The sequence below is a fragment of the Lonchura striata genome, chromosome 23 (genome assembly GCF_050655825.1).
Source record: "Lonchura striata isolate lonStrDom1 chromosome 23, ASM5065582v1, whole genome shotgun sequence".
Lineage (NCBI taxonomy): Eukaryota > Metazoa > Chordata > Aves > Passeriformes > Estrildidae > Lonchura > Lonchura striata.
Window position 1 is genome coordinate 2,261,283 of NC_140725.1, and position 16,569 is coordinate 2,277,851.

The 16,569-nt window shown below is 57.6% G+C and overlaps 1 protein-coding gene across 1 annotated transcript; it reads right to left on the reverse strand.

Annotated features, from left to right (window-relative positions):
* Positions 1–3,363: 3,363 nt before the first annotated feature.
* On the reverse strand, positions 3,364–14,536 carry TMEM39B (transmembrane protein 39B). The gene is made up of 9 exons (XM_021539386.4): positions 14,497–14,536; positions 10,516–10,695; positions 7,493–7,712; positions 7,142–7,225; positions 6,453–6,607; positions 5,181–5,517; positions 4,592–4,779; positions 4,094–4,214; positions 3,364–3,767 (listed from the first exon to the last, which is right to left on the reverse strand). The coding sequence occupies exons 2-9, from the start codon at positions 10,641–10,643 to the stop codon at positions 3,531–3,533; spliced, it is 1,470 nt and encodes a 489-aa protein (XP_021395061.3). The 5' UTR covers positions 10,644–10,695; positions 14,497–14,536; the 3' UTR covers positions 3,364–3,530.
* Between the last annotated feature and the right edge of the window lie 2,033 nt (positions 14,537–16,569).

Here is a 16,569-nt window from a genome sequence, read left to right on the forward strand (position 1 = left end):
CACATCAGGAGCTGCTGGATGCTGGATTTGGCAGTGAAGCAGCCAGGGATGGGCTGGGGGCTTGGGATGGATGAGGAGGAGCTGGGAGGTGTCTGATGGGTCCCCGGTGAGGGGGTTGAGCTGCAGGGTCACCCAGAAATCCGGGGTGCAGCAAACCAGGATCACCCACCCAGAAATCCGGGGTGCAGCAAACCAGGGTCACCCAGAAATCCGGGGTGCAGCAACCCAGGGTCACCCAGAAATCCGGGGTGCAGCAAACCAGGGTCACCCAGAAATCCGGGGTGCAGCAACCCAGGATCACCCAGAAATTCAGGATCCAGCAATCCTTCGTCTGTGCCGAGCTGGGCTGGGAGCAGGCAGGAATTGGCTGCTTGGAGGTCCCAGGAACTGGGATAAGGGTGGGAGCCGCGGTTTCCCAGGAATGCCGGGACGGGTTTTTAGGGGAAAACAACCACTTCCCATCAGCTGCATCCGCCGGGCAGCGGGAGGGGATTCCCGGCGAGCAGCAGGAGGGTGAAGTTTTCCCGTTTTGGGTGTGCACATGGAGGGAATTTCTGCCGGGAATTTTGCTGCAGCGTGGCCGCTCTGCTGGGGTTCTGCGCCTGGGGACACCCCAGGATGTGTCCTGGGAGCTCCCTGTCCCCGCTGCCGGGGGACCCCAGGCTGGGGTGGGATTGGGCACAATTCCTGCGCTTTGGTGCCATCGCCTCCTCCCCAGGGACCCTCGCTACCTGCGGCAAACCTGCCCCCGGCATCTGGCCGCTAATCCCGGGATTAGCGGCCGCGGGGAGCGGCAGATGGAGCCCGGGACCCCCGGCGGGCAGCCCGCGACCCCCGGGGTGACCGCGGCAGCTGAGTCCCCCCAGCGGAGCCACCTCCGCGGTGCCTCCAGGGGAATTCCCACCGGGATCTCCCGCGGGACATCATCCCTGCCCCGGGGCCCTGGGAAAGCCCCGGTTCAAGGGAAATGAGACGTGTCACTGCTCCCGGCGCCGGTGCTTCTGGGAAAGCCAAGAATCCCCGTGTCCAGCTGCTTCTCGGCCCCGAAATCTCCGCAGCGTTCTCAGGGTGGGAAAAAGGGATGGAGAGAAGGAAATGGCTGCGTGTCTCCATCCTGTGCCCCCCCCCCAAATCATTCTCGGGTGGCGGCAAAGCAGAGGGGAATAAGGGAGACGCCCCCAGGGCTGTGTCGGGGGGTCTCTGCCCCCCAATTCCCAGCCAGGCCCCCCGTCCTGGGGCCGGGTGTCCCAGGGCTGCGTGCTAACCCCAGGGTCCCCGCTCAATGGGAGGAAGGAAATCCTCATCCTCGGGAAAGGCTGGACACGGCCGCTTCCTCCCGCCGCGCCGGGCAGGGGGCCGGGGCCCCGACATCACCCCCCGGCTGGAAATCCCGGCCGGACACCGGGTTCGGTCCTGCTGGGGTCACACGGGAAACCGGGACAGGCGGGGGGCCGCTCTGTGCCCCCCAGACCCGCAGGATGTGCCGGGGGGCTCGGGGGTTCCCGCAGCCGCTGCAAGCAGCGGAGCCCCTCCGTGTCCCCGGGAATGGGGGGTCCCGCTCGGTGCCGGTGCCGGTGCCGGTGCCGGTGCCGGTGCCGGTTTCCCGTGTGACCCCAGCGCTATTCCCGCTGCTCCTTCCTCTCGCTCGCCCTTTGCCCCGCTGACGGCGGCGGCTCCGCTCCGGTGCCTTTGGTCCTGCCCCGTCCCCGCCGTTCCCCGGGGCTCTGCCGGGCACCGACGCTGCTGCGACTGGTCGCGGCCCTGCGCTGGTCCTGATCCCGGTTCTGCTCCCGGTCCCGGCTCCCCCGGACCCGCTCCGGTGCTTGATCTCCGGTTCCAGCGGCAAAAATTCCCCCGGCGGTGTCGGGGTCGGAACCAGGATCAGCACCGGGACCGGAACCGAAATGAGATCGGGATGGGAATCGGGACCGGGACCTGGATGAGGACCGGGATCAGAGTCGGGATCGGGATGGGGGCGGGGATCAGGATCGGGATATGGATCCGGAGATCGGGACCGGGATCAGGATCGGGACAGGGATCAGGACCGGGATCAGGATCGGGATCGGGATCGGGACCGGGATCAGGATTGGGATCGGTATCAGGAGATCGGGATCGGTATCATGATCGGGTTCTGGAGATCGGGGTCAGGATCGGGATCGGTATCAGGACCGGGACCGGGATCAGGATCGGGATCAGGACCGGGATCAGGACCGGGATCAGGACTGGGATCGGTATCAGGATCGGGACCAGGATCGGGACCGGGATCAGGATCGGACCAGGACCGGGATCAGGATCGGGACCAGGACCGGGACCGGGATCAGGATCGGGACCAGGATCGGGACCGGGATCAGGATCGGGACCAGGACCGGGACCGGGAGCGCGCGCGCCGGGCGCCCCCTGGCGGCCGCGTGGCCCCGCCGGAACAAAGGCCGGACCCGGGACCCCCCCGGGACCCCTTTGGGACCCCCGGGACCCCTTTGGGACCCCTTTGGGACCCCCGGGATCCCTTTGGGACCCCTGGGATCCCCTTTGGGACCCCCGGGATCCCTTTTGGGACCCCTGGGATCCCCTTTGGGACCCCCGGGATCCCTTTTGGGACCCCCGGGATCCCTTTGGGACCCCCGGGATCCCTTTTGGGACCCCCGGGATCCCCTTTGGGACCCCCGGGATCCCTTTTGGGACCCCTGGGATCCCCTTTGGGACCCTCGGAACCCCTTTGGGACACCCCGGGACCCCTTTGGGACCCCCGGGACCCCTTTGGGACCCCCGGGATCCCTTTTGGGACACCCCGGGACCCTCCCGCGGGCAGGGGGAGCCCGGGGCCCCCGCACGGGCGCTGCTCCCGGCAGCGCGGACGGGCCCGGGCCGGGGCTCTCGGGGATGCGCTGCGCCCCTTCCTCCTCCTCTTCCTCCTCCTCCTCTTCCTCCTCCTCCTCCTCCTCCCCAGACCCTGACGGGCGGGCCGGGCAGGAGGAGCCTGGGGAGAACGCCCGGCCCGCGGGTAAAGGAGCGAAGGGGAGCGGCCGGGGCTCCCCCAAACCCCCCCAGCTCCCCCCGTGCCCCACAGCCCCCGGGGACCCCTCAAAGCAGGGCTCAGCAATTTGAAAATAAACATTTCAGAGAAATGGCATCACCTTTCCCTACACAGAGCATGGCGAGGGGCACAGGAGCTCCTGGGGACCCCCAAAAGGGCAGGAGGAGGGTTTACCCCCTCCTAAAGGAACCCAGCTGTAACTCTCACCTTCCTCCTCCCACCCCACCCCTGTCAAACCTCAGCACCATTCAAAAACCCCCTCCTCACACCCAAACAGCAGCAAACCTTTTGGTGGAGGTGGATCCAAACAACAAACACACAAAACAACCTTGTTGGGAGTAAAAAAATATGTTTTTTTTTTTTCTCCTTTTAATTACATCAGTTATCAAAGAAAACAACAACAACAAAAAAAGCAGTGGTAACAAAAATACAAAGCTCTGAGGGTTTCTCGTTTTCGTTTGTTCTGTAATAGGCTGAGAGCATCAGTGCAATTGTTTTAATTTAACTTCTGCTCTGAGTCCCTGCTGGCAGCATAGGAGTAGGCTTTGCCCAGCACCAGGCGGTCCCGCAGCAGCTTGAAGAAGGCGTAGTAATTGCTGAAGAGGATCAGAGCCAGGGAGATCGTCTGGTGCCACTTCTCCGAGGAAATCAGCGAGTAGAGCTGGTAGAAGATGACAGCTCCTTCCAGCAGGATCAGGATGTTGAGGATTCGCAGTGGTTTGCTGAAAAAGAACTGTGGGGGAGAACAGGGTGAGGCACCAGGCAGGAGGTGGAAATTCGGGTGAGGAATGAGAGGATTCCTCAGGACACACTGGCGCTGGATGGAGTCACCCTCCAGCTGGCACAGGGCTGGGCACTGACCCCCCAGGGCACCAGGACCATGATTCTGATCCTGCCAAGCTCCCTCTGCTCCCAGGAAGGTCCTGCCAAGTTCTCCCTGCTCCCAGGAAGGTCCTGCTGAGTTTTCCCCACTCCCAGGAAGGTCCTGCTGAGTTTTCCCCACTCCCAGGAAGGTCCTGCCGAGCTCTCCCCACTCCCAGGAAGGCGAGGGGAGCTTACGTGGAATCGGAAGTGCGAGACGTCTGAGGGCACGGCCACGTTGTAGTGGCCCACGGCCTTGTAGACGTTCTTGCTGTGCTTCACCAGCACCCCCTGAGGCCACATGCACTCCTCAGTCCACCTGCAGGGAGCAAGAGATGCCTCAATCCCACCTGCAGGGAGCAGGGGATGCCTCAATCCCACCTGCAGGGAGCAGGGGATGCCTCAATCCCACCTGCATGGGGCTCTGCTGCCTCTCCGAGTATGGGAATTCTGCTCCCTGTTTGGAATTGTCACCACGGCAGTGACAAGCTGCAGGTACCTGTGGCCAGCAGCAGCAGGCACCTTGCCAAAAATCTGCTCTGCTTGCCAGGGGACAGAGCCCAGAGTGTCGGTGCTGCTGGATGTGTCAGCCAGCAACTCTGCTCTCACTTTTCTCTGGTTTACTTTAAGGCTGAGCTCCCCACCCACCCAGCACAAGGAAAGCTCCATCCTGAAGCCCGGGAGAGAATTCCTTACTGATGCTGCAGCACGTTGGAGCAGAGGGCTGGATCCACCTTCTGCCAGCAGCCCAGGTGTGCTGCAGCTTTGTGGAGCAGGTCACAGTAGCGTGCAGGGAGCAGGTACTGCATGAGGATCACCGAGGTGCTGATGGAAACCAGCAGGAAGAGCTCGCAGGACCAGCGTTTGTCGTAGTACTGAGTGTTCTGGGGGGGACAGCAAGGTGGGACAGTGTTTGGACACTGTGGGACACGTTTGGACAGCCTCACCTGCCCAAGGCATCACCACACAAAGCACCTGGGCAGGCAGGTAAAACCAGGGCTCTGCTGTTGATCCTGCCTGCAAAGGAAGAGCCCACGTGGCACTGGGGGATGGAGAATTCCTGCAAAGTATTTGTGCCATCATCACCAAATGCAGGGAGGCAGCTCCTGACGATCCCCACGCTCAGCTGAGGGAGCACCAACCCCTCAGGGGACAGGGACAGCCTCACCCCGTTTACCAGCAGACATTCAGAATTCAATCAGCACCAGGCAGGACCGTCCTCCCTCCACTGTGCCACTGTGCCACCACACCCCAGTGTCACTGTCACCTCCCAGCCAGGCCTCACCTTGACAAACCACACAGGCACGAAGGCCACGTAGTAGGCACTGAGCATGGAGCTCACCAGCACCTCCTTCATGCGCCAGTTGAAGTCCATTTTGAGGAACTCCACCTCGCTGCGGATGAGGTCCGGGGACAGGCAGCAGGCGTGGCTGGGCATGGCCTCCATGCCGTACATCTGCCTCGTGTGCTGCTTCCAGGTCTCCTTGAGCACTGTCAGGTAGTCCCTGCCCCGGGCTGCCACCTCCCCCGTGTCCCTGGGGCCAATGTTGGCCACCTGGGCGAAGAGCCCCGCCTTCCGAAAGTCACAGTTCAGCTGCAGGAAGGGGATGTACATCCCAAACCTGCAAAAGCACAGAGCTCAGGAGCTGCAGCCCACCCCACGGGGGTCAGCAGCCCGAATTCCCCTGTGGGAATCTGAGCTGGATGAGTTCAAGGCTTGGAGCGACCTGGGATAGTGGAAAGTGTCCCTGCCCCTACTGAACGAATCCCAAACCCGTGTGGGATTCCATGATTCCAAAGGGAAACTCCCAAAAAGAGCTCTGAGCTCAGACACAGGCAGCACATCTCTGGGGATGTTTCCTCCTGCAGGAAATCTCTGGGGATTTTTCCTCCTGCAACAAATCTCTGGGGATATCTCCTCCTGCAGGAAATTTCTTGGGATTTTTCCTCCTGCAACAAATCTCTGGGGATGTTTCTTCTGCAGAAAATCTCTGGGGATGTTTCCTCTTGCAGCAAATCTCTGGGGATGTTTCCTCCTGCATGCAATCTCTGGGGATATTTCCTCCTGCAGGAAATTTCTCGGGATTTTTCCTCCTGCATGTAATCTCTGGGGATGTTTCCTCCTGCATCTACCAGGAAGGAGGGAGCTATTTCCACTCCAAACATTTCCTTTTGATAGGTAACAAAACCCAGGAGCTGTTTGAATCCCTCCACCTGGCAGAGGAGCCCAGGAACAAAGGGAAAACAAAGCCCTGAGTTCTGTGAGCGCCGTGGGAAAAGCACACAACCCTTTTCAGCAGCAATAATGAGCAATAATTAATGCTCTCATCAGGCTGAAAGAGGGGTCAATGTCACAGATGTGTCCTGCCACCACGGGATGTCACACAGCAGGAGGGAGAGGTGCAGGATAAACTCTTGTGCCCATGGGCAGGGACACTTTCCACAAGCCCAGGCTGCTCCAAGCCTTGGAGACTCCCAGCTCAGAACCACACGGGGCTGCAGGGAGCCTCCCCTGGATTTTGGGTGGATCCCCCAGCCCTGAGCCAGGGATACTCACGGGTAGCAGAGGAAGAGGAGGTTGAGGAAGGAGTAGGTCCTGAAGAGGTGGATGATGGAGCGACACAAACTCCAGCCCGTGCCCGTGAGGACGGCGAAGCGAGTGACCACCAGGAAGATGGAGCGGGGCAGGGAGACTTTGCCACTCTGGGAAGCCTGTGGGACACAGCAGAGAGCTGGGCACAGCTGGGCACTCCTTTTCAAGGAGAAAACTCACAGTGTGTAAAATCACAGCTAGGAAGCGCCAGTGCCATGCTGGCAGCAGGGCAGAGAGGCTTTCTGTGGAATCTGGGCTCTCCAAAACCTCTGGAATCTGGGATTCATTGCTCAGGGAGTGAGGAGGGTTTCTAGGTAAGGTCTGGGAGTCAGCAGTGCCCAGCACACTCTCCTGGCACTGCCCCCCACGGGATGCTTCCACAGTGAGCAGCCCTGGCCCTTCCCTGGGGAAAGCTGGAGTGATGGAGAGGGCAGGAAAAGAGGCAAAAGGGAGCAGGGAATCAGCCACTGCAGTCTGGCTGAGCCAGAAATTCAGAGAAGGACCCGGCAGCAGCGGGGATCTGGGGAGCTCTGTTCTCTGCTCCTCTGACTTGGGAGTATCACAGAGGTCTTCAGGGAAGGATGGAGGGGTTTGGAATGGCAGAAGGGACACAGAGCTTTACAAATCTCCTGGAAGGCCAGCTCTGACTTTACCTCCTTGACGACAGCACCGATGAGCCGCCGTGCCAGGACGATGGTTGTCACCGTCAGCACGTTGAAGTCAATGAGGTGAAAGTTCTGTGGGCACAAAACCAAAATTATTCCATTTCCATCAGCAGCAGGAACCCACATTCAACACAGAAAGTTTCAAATTATTCTCTTTGGAGAATCTCTCTTCCAAGAGAAGGCCAAGCAGACAGCCAGAGCTCAAAATGTGGGAAACAGGGAGTGGAAGGAGCAATCATGAGGAGTCAGATGAGCTTTTTATCCAACATGATCTCTAAAACTTTACATTTAGTGACCCAAGAGACAGCCTGGGAGCTCCAGCTGCCCTTTGGTGCTTACCAGGGAGGTGTGAGAAGGAGGGTGGGAGGGTGGGTACCACCACACCGTCTTGTAGATGTTGATGTAGTGGACGAAGAGGGCGACGAGGTGGCAGAAGAAGAGCTGCAGCTCGAACAGGACGCTCCTCTCCACGGGCAGCTCGGGGATCTTGCAGTGCCGCAGGGGGACGACAGTCTGAGCTGCCAGAGGGGGGCTGGACAGGCCTGTCCCTGAGCCACTCCTGCCAGGGGAGCCAAGAGTGAACAGGGGAGTGTCTTCCAGCTCCCCTCACAGGCCTGAGATCGATGGGGAAACTCCCTCTGTTGCTGCCTGGCACAAATCACCAATTTCAGGCAGGGATTTGCCCACCCAAAAGGCGTATTTGGACCCAGGATGTTTGATGTGAAATCCCCTGTGTTGTTCACACCCAGGGTTGTGTTGTGCTACTCAGTGGCTCAATTAATTGGAAGCTTTCAGAGCTCAAGTTGGTGTTTACATATCTAAGAGGGCTTGAACATGAAAGGCAGAGCAATTACACACAAGCCCTTGTTCATTCTTCACCTTCTGTTCACCTGAGGAGGAAAAACGAGTTTAGCCAGAGGTGCCTCCTCCTGTGTGAGCAGGCACAGGATCCCAGACTGATCCTCTGGATCAAAGGGAATTCACATTTCCCAGATTGAGCTGCAATCTCTAAATAACAACAGGCAAAGGAATCTGGGTGTGGGCCTCAAAGGAACTGCAGAGCACAGAGTGTTGCTGTAAATCCCCAAATGAAATCCTAAGTGTGGAGTGTGGATCCAGGGGGATCAGGCCATGGTTTAAAACAGGAGATGGAGAACCTAAAATAAAGCCATGAGTGAGGGGAAAACCTGAGGAGCCTGAGCTGTCTCCCTGAAATGCCCAGATTCCAAGCTCATGGTGATTCAGACCCTCAGGACTGATAAACCATGGAATCACAGATTATTCCATGATTTATTCCATCACCTCGGGCTGGAAGGGACATCAAGGATCACCCAGGGCATGGCCAGGGATACCATCCCCTATCCCAGGTGGCCCCAAGCCCCATCCAGCCCAGGCCTGGGCACTTCCAGGGATGCAGCAGCCACAGCTTCTCTGGGAATCCCATTCCAGCCCCTCCCCAGCCTCCCAGGGGAGGATTTCTCCCTAAAATCCCACCTGGCTGTGGATCTGTGCATGCCCTGCCCGGGATCAGGCCCTGGGTGTGTGTTTTTCCCAGGAAAGCTGGGTTGCTCCACCTCCCGTGACCCTGCAATGACTTGTCTGGATAACTGTATCCCTAAAAATCCCTGGCTCAGGGCCCCCAGCTGGGGCAGACTGAACATTGTATTTCCAGAGTAAATAAAAAAACCTCCTGTTCATGCTGCTGCTCCTTGGCTTCTCCCTCCTTCAGAATCCAGCTGATCCTAAAAAACTCTGACCTTCAGGGCACTGCAGATGCAACAACCCCAGCTGGGCTTTGGATATCAAAGTTGTCTCCGGTTTTATTTCTCATCCCCTGGTCACTGAAGGGTTCTGAACTCTCCCGGGAGCCTCAGGGGCACCCATCCTAATTCTAAGGATGGACAAATTGGAATGAAGGAAAAGGGAACTGGGAGTTAACAGGAGAGTGAGGTGGGAATGGTTTCCCAGTCCCAGAGGGTTGGGTTAGGTGGGATATTGGGAAGAAATCCTCCCTGTGAGGGTGGGGAGGGGCTGGGATGGAATTCCCACAAAAGCTGTGGCTGCCCCATCCCCGGGAGTGCCCAAGGTTGGGCTGGACTGGGGTTGGAACAACTGGGATAGGGGGAGGTGGGGGGGAAATGGGATGAACTTTAAAATGAGGGAATGGGATGAGCTTTAGGGTCAGAAAATGGGATGAGCTTTAAAATCAGGGAATAGGATGAGCTTTAAAATGAGGGAATGGGATGAGCTTTAATATGAAGGAATGGGATGAGTTTTAAGGTTGGGGAATGGGATGAGCTTTAAAATCAGAGAACAGGACAAGCTTTAAGATCAGGGAATGGGATGAGTTTTAAAATCAGGGAATGGGATGAGCTTTAAGATGAAGGAACATGATGAGCTTTAAGGTCAGAAAATGGGATGAGGTTAAAGGTTAGAAAATGGGATCAGCTTTAAAATCAGGGAACAAAAAGAGCCTTAAGATCAGAGAACAAGACGAGCACTAAGATCAGGGAATGGGACAAGCTTTAGGATCAGGGAATGGGATGAGCTTTAAGGTCAAATAATGGGATGAGCTTCAAAGTCAAGGAATGGGATGAGCTTTAAGGTCAAGGAATGGGATGAGCTTTAAGGTCAGGGAATGGGTTGAGCTTTAAGACTGAGGAATGGGATGAGTTTAAGGTCAAGGAATGGGATGAGCTTTAAGACTGAGGAATAGGATGAGCTTTAGGATCAGGGAACGGGATGAGCTTCAAGGTCAAGGAATGGGATGAGCTTTAAGATCAACGAATGGGATGAGCTTTAAGGTCAAGGAATGGGATGAGCTTTAGGATCAGGGAACGGGATGAGCTCCGATATCAGAGACAAGGAGAAGCTCTAAGGTCAGGGACCAGGAGGAGCTGTAAGAGCAGGGACCAGGAGGAGCTCTAAGAGCAGGGACCAGGAGGAGCTCTAAGAGCAGGGACCAGGAGGAGCTGAAAGAGCAGGGACCGGGAGGAGCTGTAAGAGCAGGGACCACGAGGAGCTCTAAGAGCGGGGACCAGGAGGAGCTGTAAGGTCAGAGACCGGGAGGAGCTGAAAGAGCAGGGCCCGGGAGGAGCTGTAAGAGCAGGGACCAGGAGGAGCTGTAAGAGCAGGGACCAGGAGGAGCTCTAAGAGCAGGGACCAGGAGGAGCTGTAAGAGCAGGGACCAGGAGGAGCTGTAAGGTCAGAGACCGGGAGGAGCTGTAAGAGCAGGGCCCGGGAGGAGCTGTAAGAGCAGGGACCAGGAGGAGCTGTAAGCGCAGGGCCCGGGAGGAGCTCCGAGGTCAGGGCCCGGGAGGAGCTGTAGGAGCAGGGAAGGAGCCCGCCCCGCGGTGCCGTACCTGGTGCGGGAGCGCACGCCGCTGACCGAGGCGCCCGAGGAGTGGCCGGCGGCCCCGGCGGCGCCGGGCTCGCACAGGGGGTTCCGGCAGTAGGAGCTCCTGTTGGGACCCCGGCGTCCCCCGGCCATCCCCGGGCTGGGCTGGCTGCCGGTCACTGCGGGCTGGGGGCCGCCCTCGGCACTGCGGGACACACAGCAGAGCGTTAGCGGCTAATTAGCGTGGCTAATTAGCGTGGCTTCATTAGCATGCCTTGTGAGCCTCCTAGATAATCCACACTTCCCCACATTTCATTTCTGGAGCTCATCACTCCAGGATAATCCACACTTCCCCAAATTTAATTTCTGGATCTCATCACTCCAGGATAATCCACATTTCCCCACATTTCATTCCTGGAGCTCATGGCTCCAGAATAAGCCAAATGGAATTTTTGGAGCTTGTCGCTCCAGGATAATCCAAATTTCTCCACATTTCATTTCCGAAGCTCATCACTCCAGGATAATCCAAATTTCCCCACATTTCATTTCCGACACTCATCACTCCAGGATAATCCACATTTCCCCACATTTCATTTCTGGGGCTCGTCGCTCCACAATAATCCAAATTTCCCTAAATTTAATTTCTGGAGCTCATGGCTCCACGATAATCCACACTTCCCACATTTCATTTGCGGAGCTCGTTGCTTCACGATAATCCAAATTGAATTTTTGGAGCTCATCGCTCCAGGATAATCCAAATTCAAATTTTGGAGCATGTCACTTCAAGACAATCCAAGTTTTTCTAAATTTAAGTTTTGGAGCTTGTCACTCCAGGACAATTTAATTTCTGGAGCTCATCACTCCACAATAATCTAAATTTCCCCAAATTTAATTCTTGGAGCTTGTCGCTCCAGGAAAATCCAAATTTAATTTCTGGAGCTCATTGCTCCAGGATAATCCAAATTTCCCTAAATTTAATTTTTGGACCTCATGGCTCCACGATAATACAAATTGAATTTTTGGAGCTCATGGCTCAAAGACAATCCAAATTTCCCCAAATTTAATTTTTGGAGCTTGCCACTCCAGGAAAATCCAAATTTTCTAAATTTAATTTTTGGAGCTAGTCACTCCAAGACAATCCAAATTTCCCTAAATTTAATTTTTGGAGCTTGTTGCTCCAGGATAATCCAAATTTCCCCAAATTTAATTTTTGGAGCTTGTTGCTCGAGGATAATCCATATTTCCCCACCTATTTTTTCCCTGTCTCCCACATTTCTCCAGCCTTGCTGAAGTGCTGGGAATTCATCCCTTCCCAAGGAATTCCATCTGCATCCCTGTGTTGCCATCCCTGTCTTCCACACTCAAGAGATGCTCAACAAGTGGCCCCAAAAATTCAGAAATTTGGGATACTTTGGTGTCATTTTGTGTTGGAATCGAAGCTTACAGCTTTTTAAAATTATTTTGTTTTGGGGTCTTTAAGATGGGGAAAGATAAAGACATTTTTAGGGTATTTGTTGTTTTATGTTTTGATGGCACTGAGGTCAATGGGGTCAGCCCAAATTCAACTTTTCCACACATAAAACTCATCCCAAGCTTTTCCAAACTTCCTCTGGATCCTGTTAACCTCAGGGATAAAAAAAAAAAAAAAAAAAAAAAATTCCAATTTCCAAGTGAAATCTGAGCTGGGAGGGAAACTCAGGCACATTCCTTTTCCTGGTGGATCACTGCCAGCTCTGGAATTTGCATCTGGAGCAACAAAATTGGCACTGAAGGTTGAAAAACCCATCTTGAGGGAGGTTTAAAGGTTTAAAGCTGCTGCTGAGCTGGGGATTCTCCAACATCACCGTCCTAGAGCTGGAGCTGCTGGTTTTAGGAGCTGCTGGGATGGATTTTGGGGAGTGCAGGAGCTCCGAGGAGGCTCTGGAAGAGCAGTGAGGGCACAGACCGAGGGGATTTGGGGTTCAGGAGGGAAATTGGGAATGTGGGGGTACAGCGGGGGTTGTAAAGGGGAATTTGGGGGGAAAATTTGGGGTCAAAGGGGCTCTGGGAGAGCTCTGAGGGAAAAATTTGGGGGCACAGGAGAACACTGCGGGTCACAGCAGCTCTGAGGGAGAAATTTGGGGGCTGCAGGAGGTCACTGCGGGTCACAGAAGCTGTGACGGAGAAATTTAGGGGCACAGTGGGGGTTGTAAAGGGGAATTTGGGGGTAAAATTTGGGGTCAGTGCGGCTCTGGGGGAGTGTGAGGGAGAAATTTGGGGGTACAAGTGAGTGGGGGCTGTAAAGGGGAATTTGGGGTCAAAATTTGGGGTCAAAGCAGCTTTGGGGGAGAAATTTGGGGGAAAAATTTGGGGGCACAAGTGGGGCTAGAGGAGGACACTGTGGGCACAGGAGCTGTAAAGGAGAAATTTGGGGGCACAGCGGGGGCTGTAAAGGGAATTTGGGGGTAAAATTCGGGGTCAAAGTGGCTCTGGGGGAGATCTGGGGGAGAAATTTGGGGGCACAGGAGCTGTGGGGGAGTATGAGGGAGAAATCTGGGGGCTGCAGGAGATCACTGCGGGTCACAGAAGCTGTGAGGGAGAAATCTGGGGGCACATCGGGGGCTGTAAAGGGAATTTGGGGGTAAAATTTGGGGTCAAAGCAGCTCTGGGGGAGCTGTGAGGGAGAAATTTGGGGGCACAAGAGATCACTGCGGGTCACAGAAGCTGTGAGGGAGAAATTTGGGGGCACAGCAGGGGCTGTAAAGGGGAATTTGGGGGTAAAATTTGGGGTCAGTGCGGCTCTGGGGGAGCTGTGGGAGAGAAATTTGGGATTACAAGTGGTACTGGAGGAGAACACTGTGGGTCACAGCAGCTCTGGGGGAGAAATTTGGGGGCACAATGGGGCTGCGCAAAAGCTGAGAGGGATCCTGAGAGGGACCCTGGGCAGCTTTAAAAACCCCAGCGGGCTCCTCAGAACCCGCACGGGAGCGCCAGGGAAGGCTCTGAGAGCACTGCCCGAGTTCTGAGGGGTTCTGGGGGACTCTGAGGTGCTCTGATGGGCTCTGAAGGGTTCTGAAGGGCTCTGAGGGGTTCTGAGGGGCTTTGAGGGGTTCTGAGCGGCTTTGAGGGGTTCTCAGGGGCTCTGAGGGGCTTTGAGGTGTTCTGAGGGGCTTCGAGAGGTTCTGAGGGGTTCTGAGGGGCTTTGAGAGGTTCTGAGGGGTTCTGAGGGGCTTTGAGAGGTTCTGAGGGGTTCTGAGGAGCTCTGAGGGGTTCTGGGGGACTCTGAGGGGTTCTGAGGGGCTTTGAGAGGTTCTGAGGGGTTCTGGGGGACTTTGAGGGGTTCTCAAGGGCTGTGAGGGGCTTTGAGGAGCTCTGAGGGGGCTCTGAGGGACTTTGAGAGGCTCTGAGGGGTTCTGAGGGGCTTTGAGAGGCTCTGAGGGGTTCTGAGCGGCTTTGAGGGGTTCTCAGGGGCTCTGAGGGGCTTTGAGGAGCTCTGGGGGGCTTTGAGGGGTTCTGAGTGGGCTCTGAGCAGCTCTGAGGGGGTTCTGATGGGCTCCGAGCAGCTCTGAGGGGGTTCTGACGGGCTCTGAGTGGGTTCTAATGGGCTCCGAGCGGCTCTGAGGGGGTTCTGACGGGCTCTGAGTGGGTTCTAATGGGCTCCGAGCGGCTCTGAGGGGGTTCTGATGGGTTCCGAGCAGCTCTGAGTGGGTTCTGACGGGCTCTGAGTGGGTTCTGACGGGCTCCGAGCGGCTCTGAGGGGGTTCTGACGGGCTCTGAGTGGGTTCTAATGGGCTCCGAGCGGCTCTGAGGGGGTTCTGACGGGCTCTGAGGCGCTCCGGGCGAGGCCGCGGCGCGGGAGCCGCCCCCTCACCGCGGCGGGGCGGGGCGAGCCGCCGCGAGGCTCTCCCGCCGCCCCGCCCGCTCCCCGCCGGCTGCCGGGCGGGTTCCCCCGGCCCGTTCCGCCCGTTCCTCGCCCCCCACCGCCCTCCCCGTGACCGCGCTGCCCGCCGGGCCCCGCCGCCCTCACCCATCGCCGGCCGCCGCTCCGCCTGCGCCGGGCACAATATGGCGGGCGGGCCGCGACGGCGGCCGGCGCGGGACAAGCTGGAGCGGAGCGCGAAGGCGAGGCCACGCCCCTCATCTGCATAACCACGCCCACACGAACACACACAACCAATCGCCTGCGTAAGCACGCCCTCAATCTGCATAACCACGCCCAGCACATACATACCCCCACACACTCATCTGCACAGCCACACCCCCTCATCTACATAACCATGTCCCTAATCTGCATATCAACACTCCCTCAACTGCATAGCCACGCCCCTCACGCACAGCCATACTCCCTCATCTGCATAACCACACCCCCTCATCTGCATAGCCACACTCCTCCATCTACATACCCACAACCCCTCATCTGCATAACCACGTCCCTAACCTGCATATCATCACTCCCTCATTTACATAGCCGCGCCTCTCATCTGCACAGCCACAGTCCCTCATCTGCATAGCCGCGCCCCCTCATCTACATAGCCACGCCCACCGGGCAGCGCGGGACCACCCCCGGTGTCACCCATCCCCGGTGTCACACCCAGTGTCACCCACCCCCGGTGTCACCCATCCCCGGTGTCACACCCAGTGTCACCCACCCCCGTTGTCACCCATCCCCGGTGTCACACCCAGTGTCACCCACCCCCGGTGTCACCCATCCCCGGTGTCACACCCAGTGTCACCCACCCCCGGTGTCACACCCAGTGTCACCCAGCCCCGGTGTCACCCATCCCCGGTGTCACACCCAGTGTCACCCACCCCCGGTGTCACACCCTGTGTCACCCACCCCCGGTGTCACCCACCCCCGGTGTCACACCCAGTGTCACCCACCCCCGGTGTCACCCACCCCCGGTGTCACACCCAGTGTCACCCAGCCCCGGTGCCACCCATCCCCGGTGTCACCCACCCCCGGTGTCACACCCAGTGTCACCCACCCCCGGTGTCACCCACCCCCGGTGTCACACCCAGTGTCACCCAGCCCCGGTGCCACCCATCCCCGGTGTCACCCACCCCCGGTGTCACACCCAGTGTCACCCATCCCCTGTGCCACCCACCCCCGGTGTCACCCACCCCCGGTGTCACACCCAGTGTCACCCACCCCCGGTGTCACACCCTGTGTCACCCACCCCCGGTGTCACCCACCCCCGGTGTCACACCCAGTGTCACCCACCCCCGGTGTCACCCACCCCCGGTGTCACACCCAGTGTCACCCACCCCCGGTGTCACCCACCCCCGGTGTCACACCCAGTGTCACCCACCCCCGGTGTCACACCCGGTGTCACCCACCCCCGGTGCCACCCACCCCCGGTGTCACCCACCCCCGGTGCCACCCATCCCCGGTGTCACCCACCCCCGGTGTCACACCCAGTGTCACCCACCCCCGGTGTCACACCCAGTGTCACCATCCCCGGTGTCACCCACCCGCGGTGCCACCCCCGGTGTCACCCCGGGAACCAGAGCGATCCCGGTTTTCCCGGCAGCTCCTCGCTCAGGGAATCGGTAACCGCTGGCTCCAGACTCCGTGCGCTGCTCTGGGAGCTGGGACGCTCCTGGAGGGGATTTGGGCTCCCCACACAGCGCCCTCGGTTTGGGGGTTTGGGGGATTTTGGGGTTTTTCCCCCAATTTTTTTGCTCGGTTTTATGGGAGGACTCAGCAATGATGGTTGGATGCAGATGAGAGTGAGCCCTGCCTAGGCTGGTGGGAAAAGCGGCCCTGGAATGGATGGATTTGCACAAAGTGAAAATTTTGCTTCTTTTTTTTCTGGCTGCCTAAAAAAAGGGAGGTTTGGTGTGGCCATCCCAAGGAATGAGTGGTGAGGATGGGACACAGAGCTTGGAGGGCTTTTCCAGCTGAAATCCATTCTGGGACGGTGCAAAAGCACCAAAAATCAGGAGTGGCCAGACACCTGATGCTCTAAAAGTACCAGGGTATCCCTAAAAATCCAGTCAGGCTAAAAAAAAATGGATCTGGAACGTGATGGATGAACCTTTTTTGGTCCAAAAACAGTGGTAAAATCCCAAATTGAGCGGTAAAATGATGAAACAGTTT

What these genes read in the sequence shown, in the direction of transcription:
- TMEM39B (XM_021539386.4), bottom strand. Translation starts at nt 10,643, where the DNA reads ATGGCCGGGGGACGCCGGGGTCCCAACAGGAGCTCCTACTGCCGGAAC. An exon ending in GGCGTGCGCTCCCGCACCAG is followed by an intron (nt 7,713 to 10,515) that starts GTACGGCACCGC and finishes CTCCCCTGGCAG; the next exon opens with GAGTGGCTCAGGGACAGGCC. An exon ending in CTCCTTCTCACACCTCCCTG is followed by an intron (nt 7,226 to 7,492) that starts GTAAGCACCAAA and finishes TTGTGCCCACAG; the next exon opens with AACTTTCACCTCATTGACTT.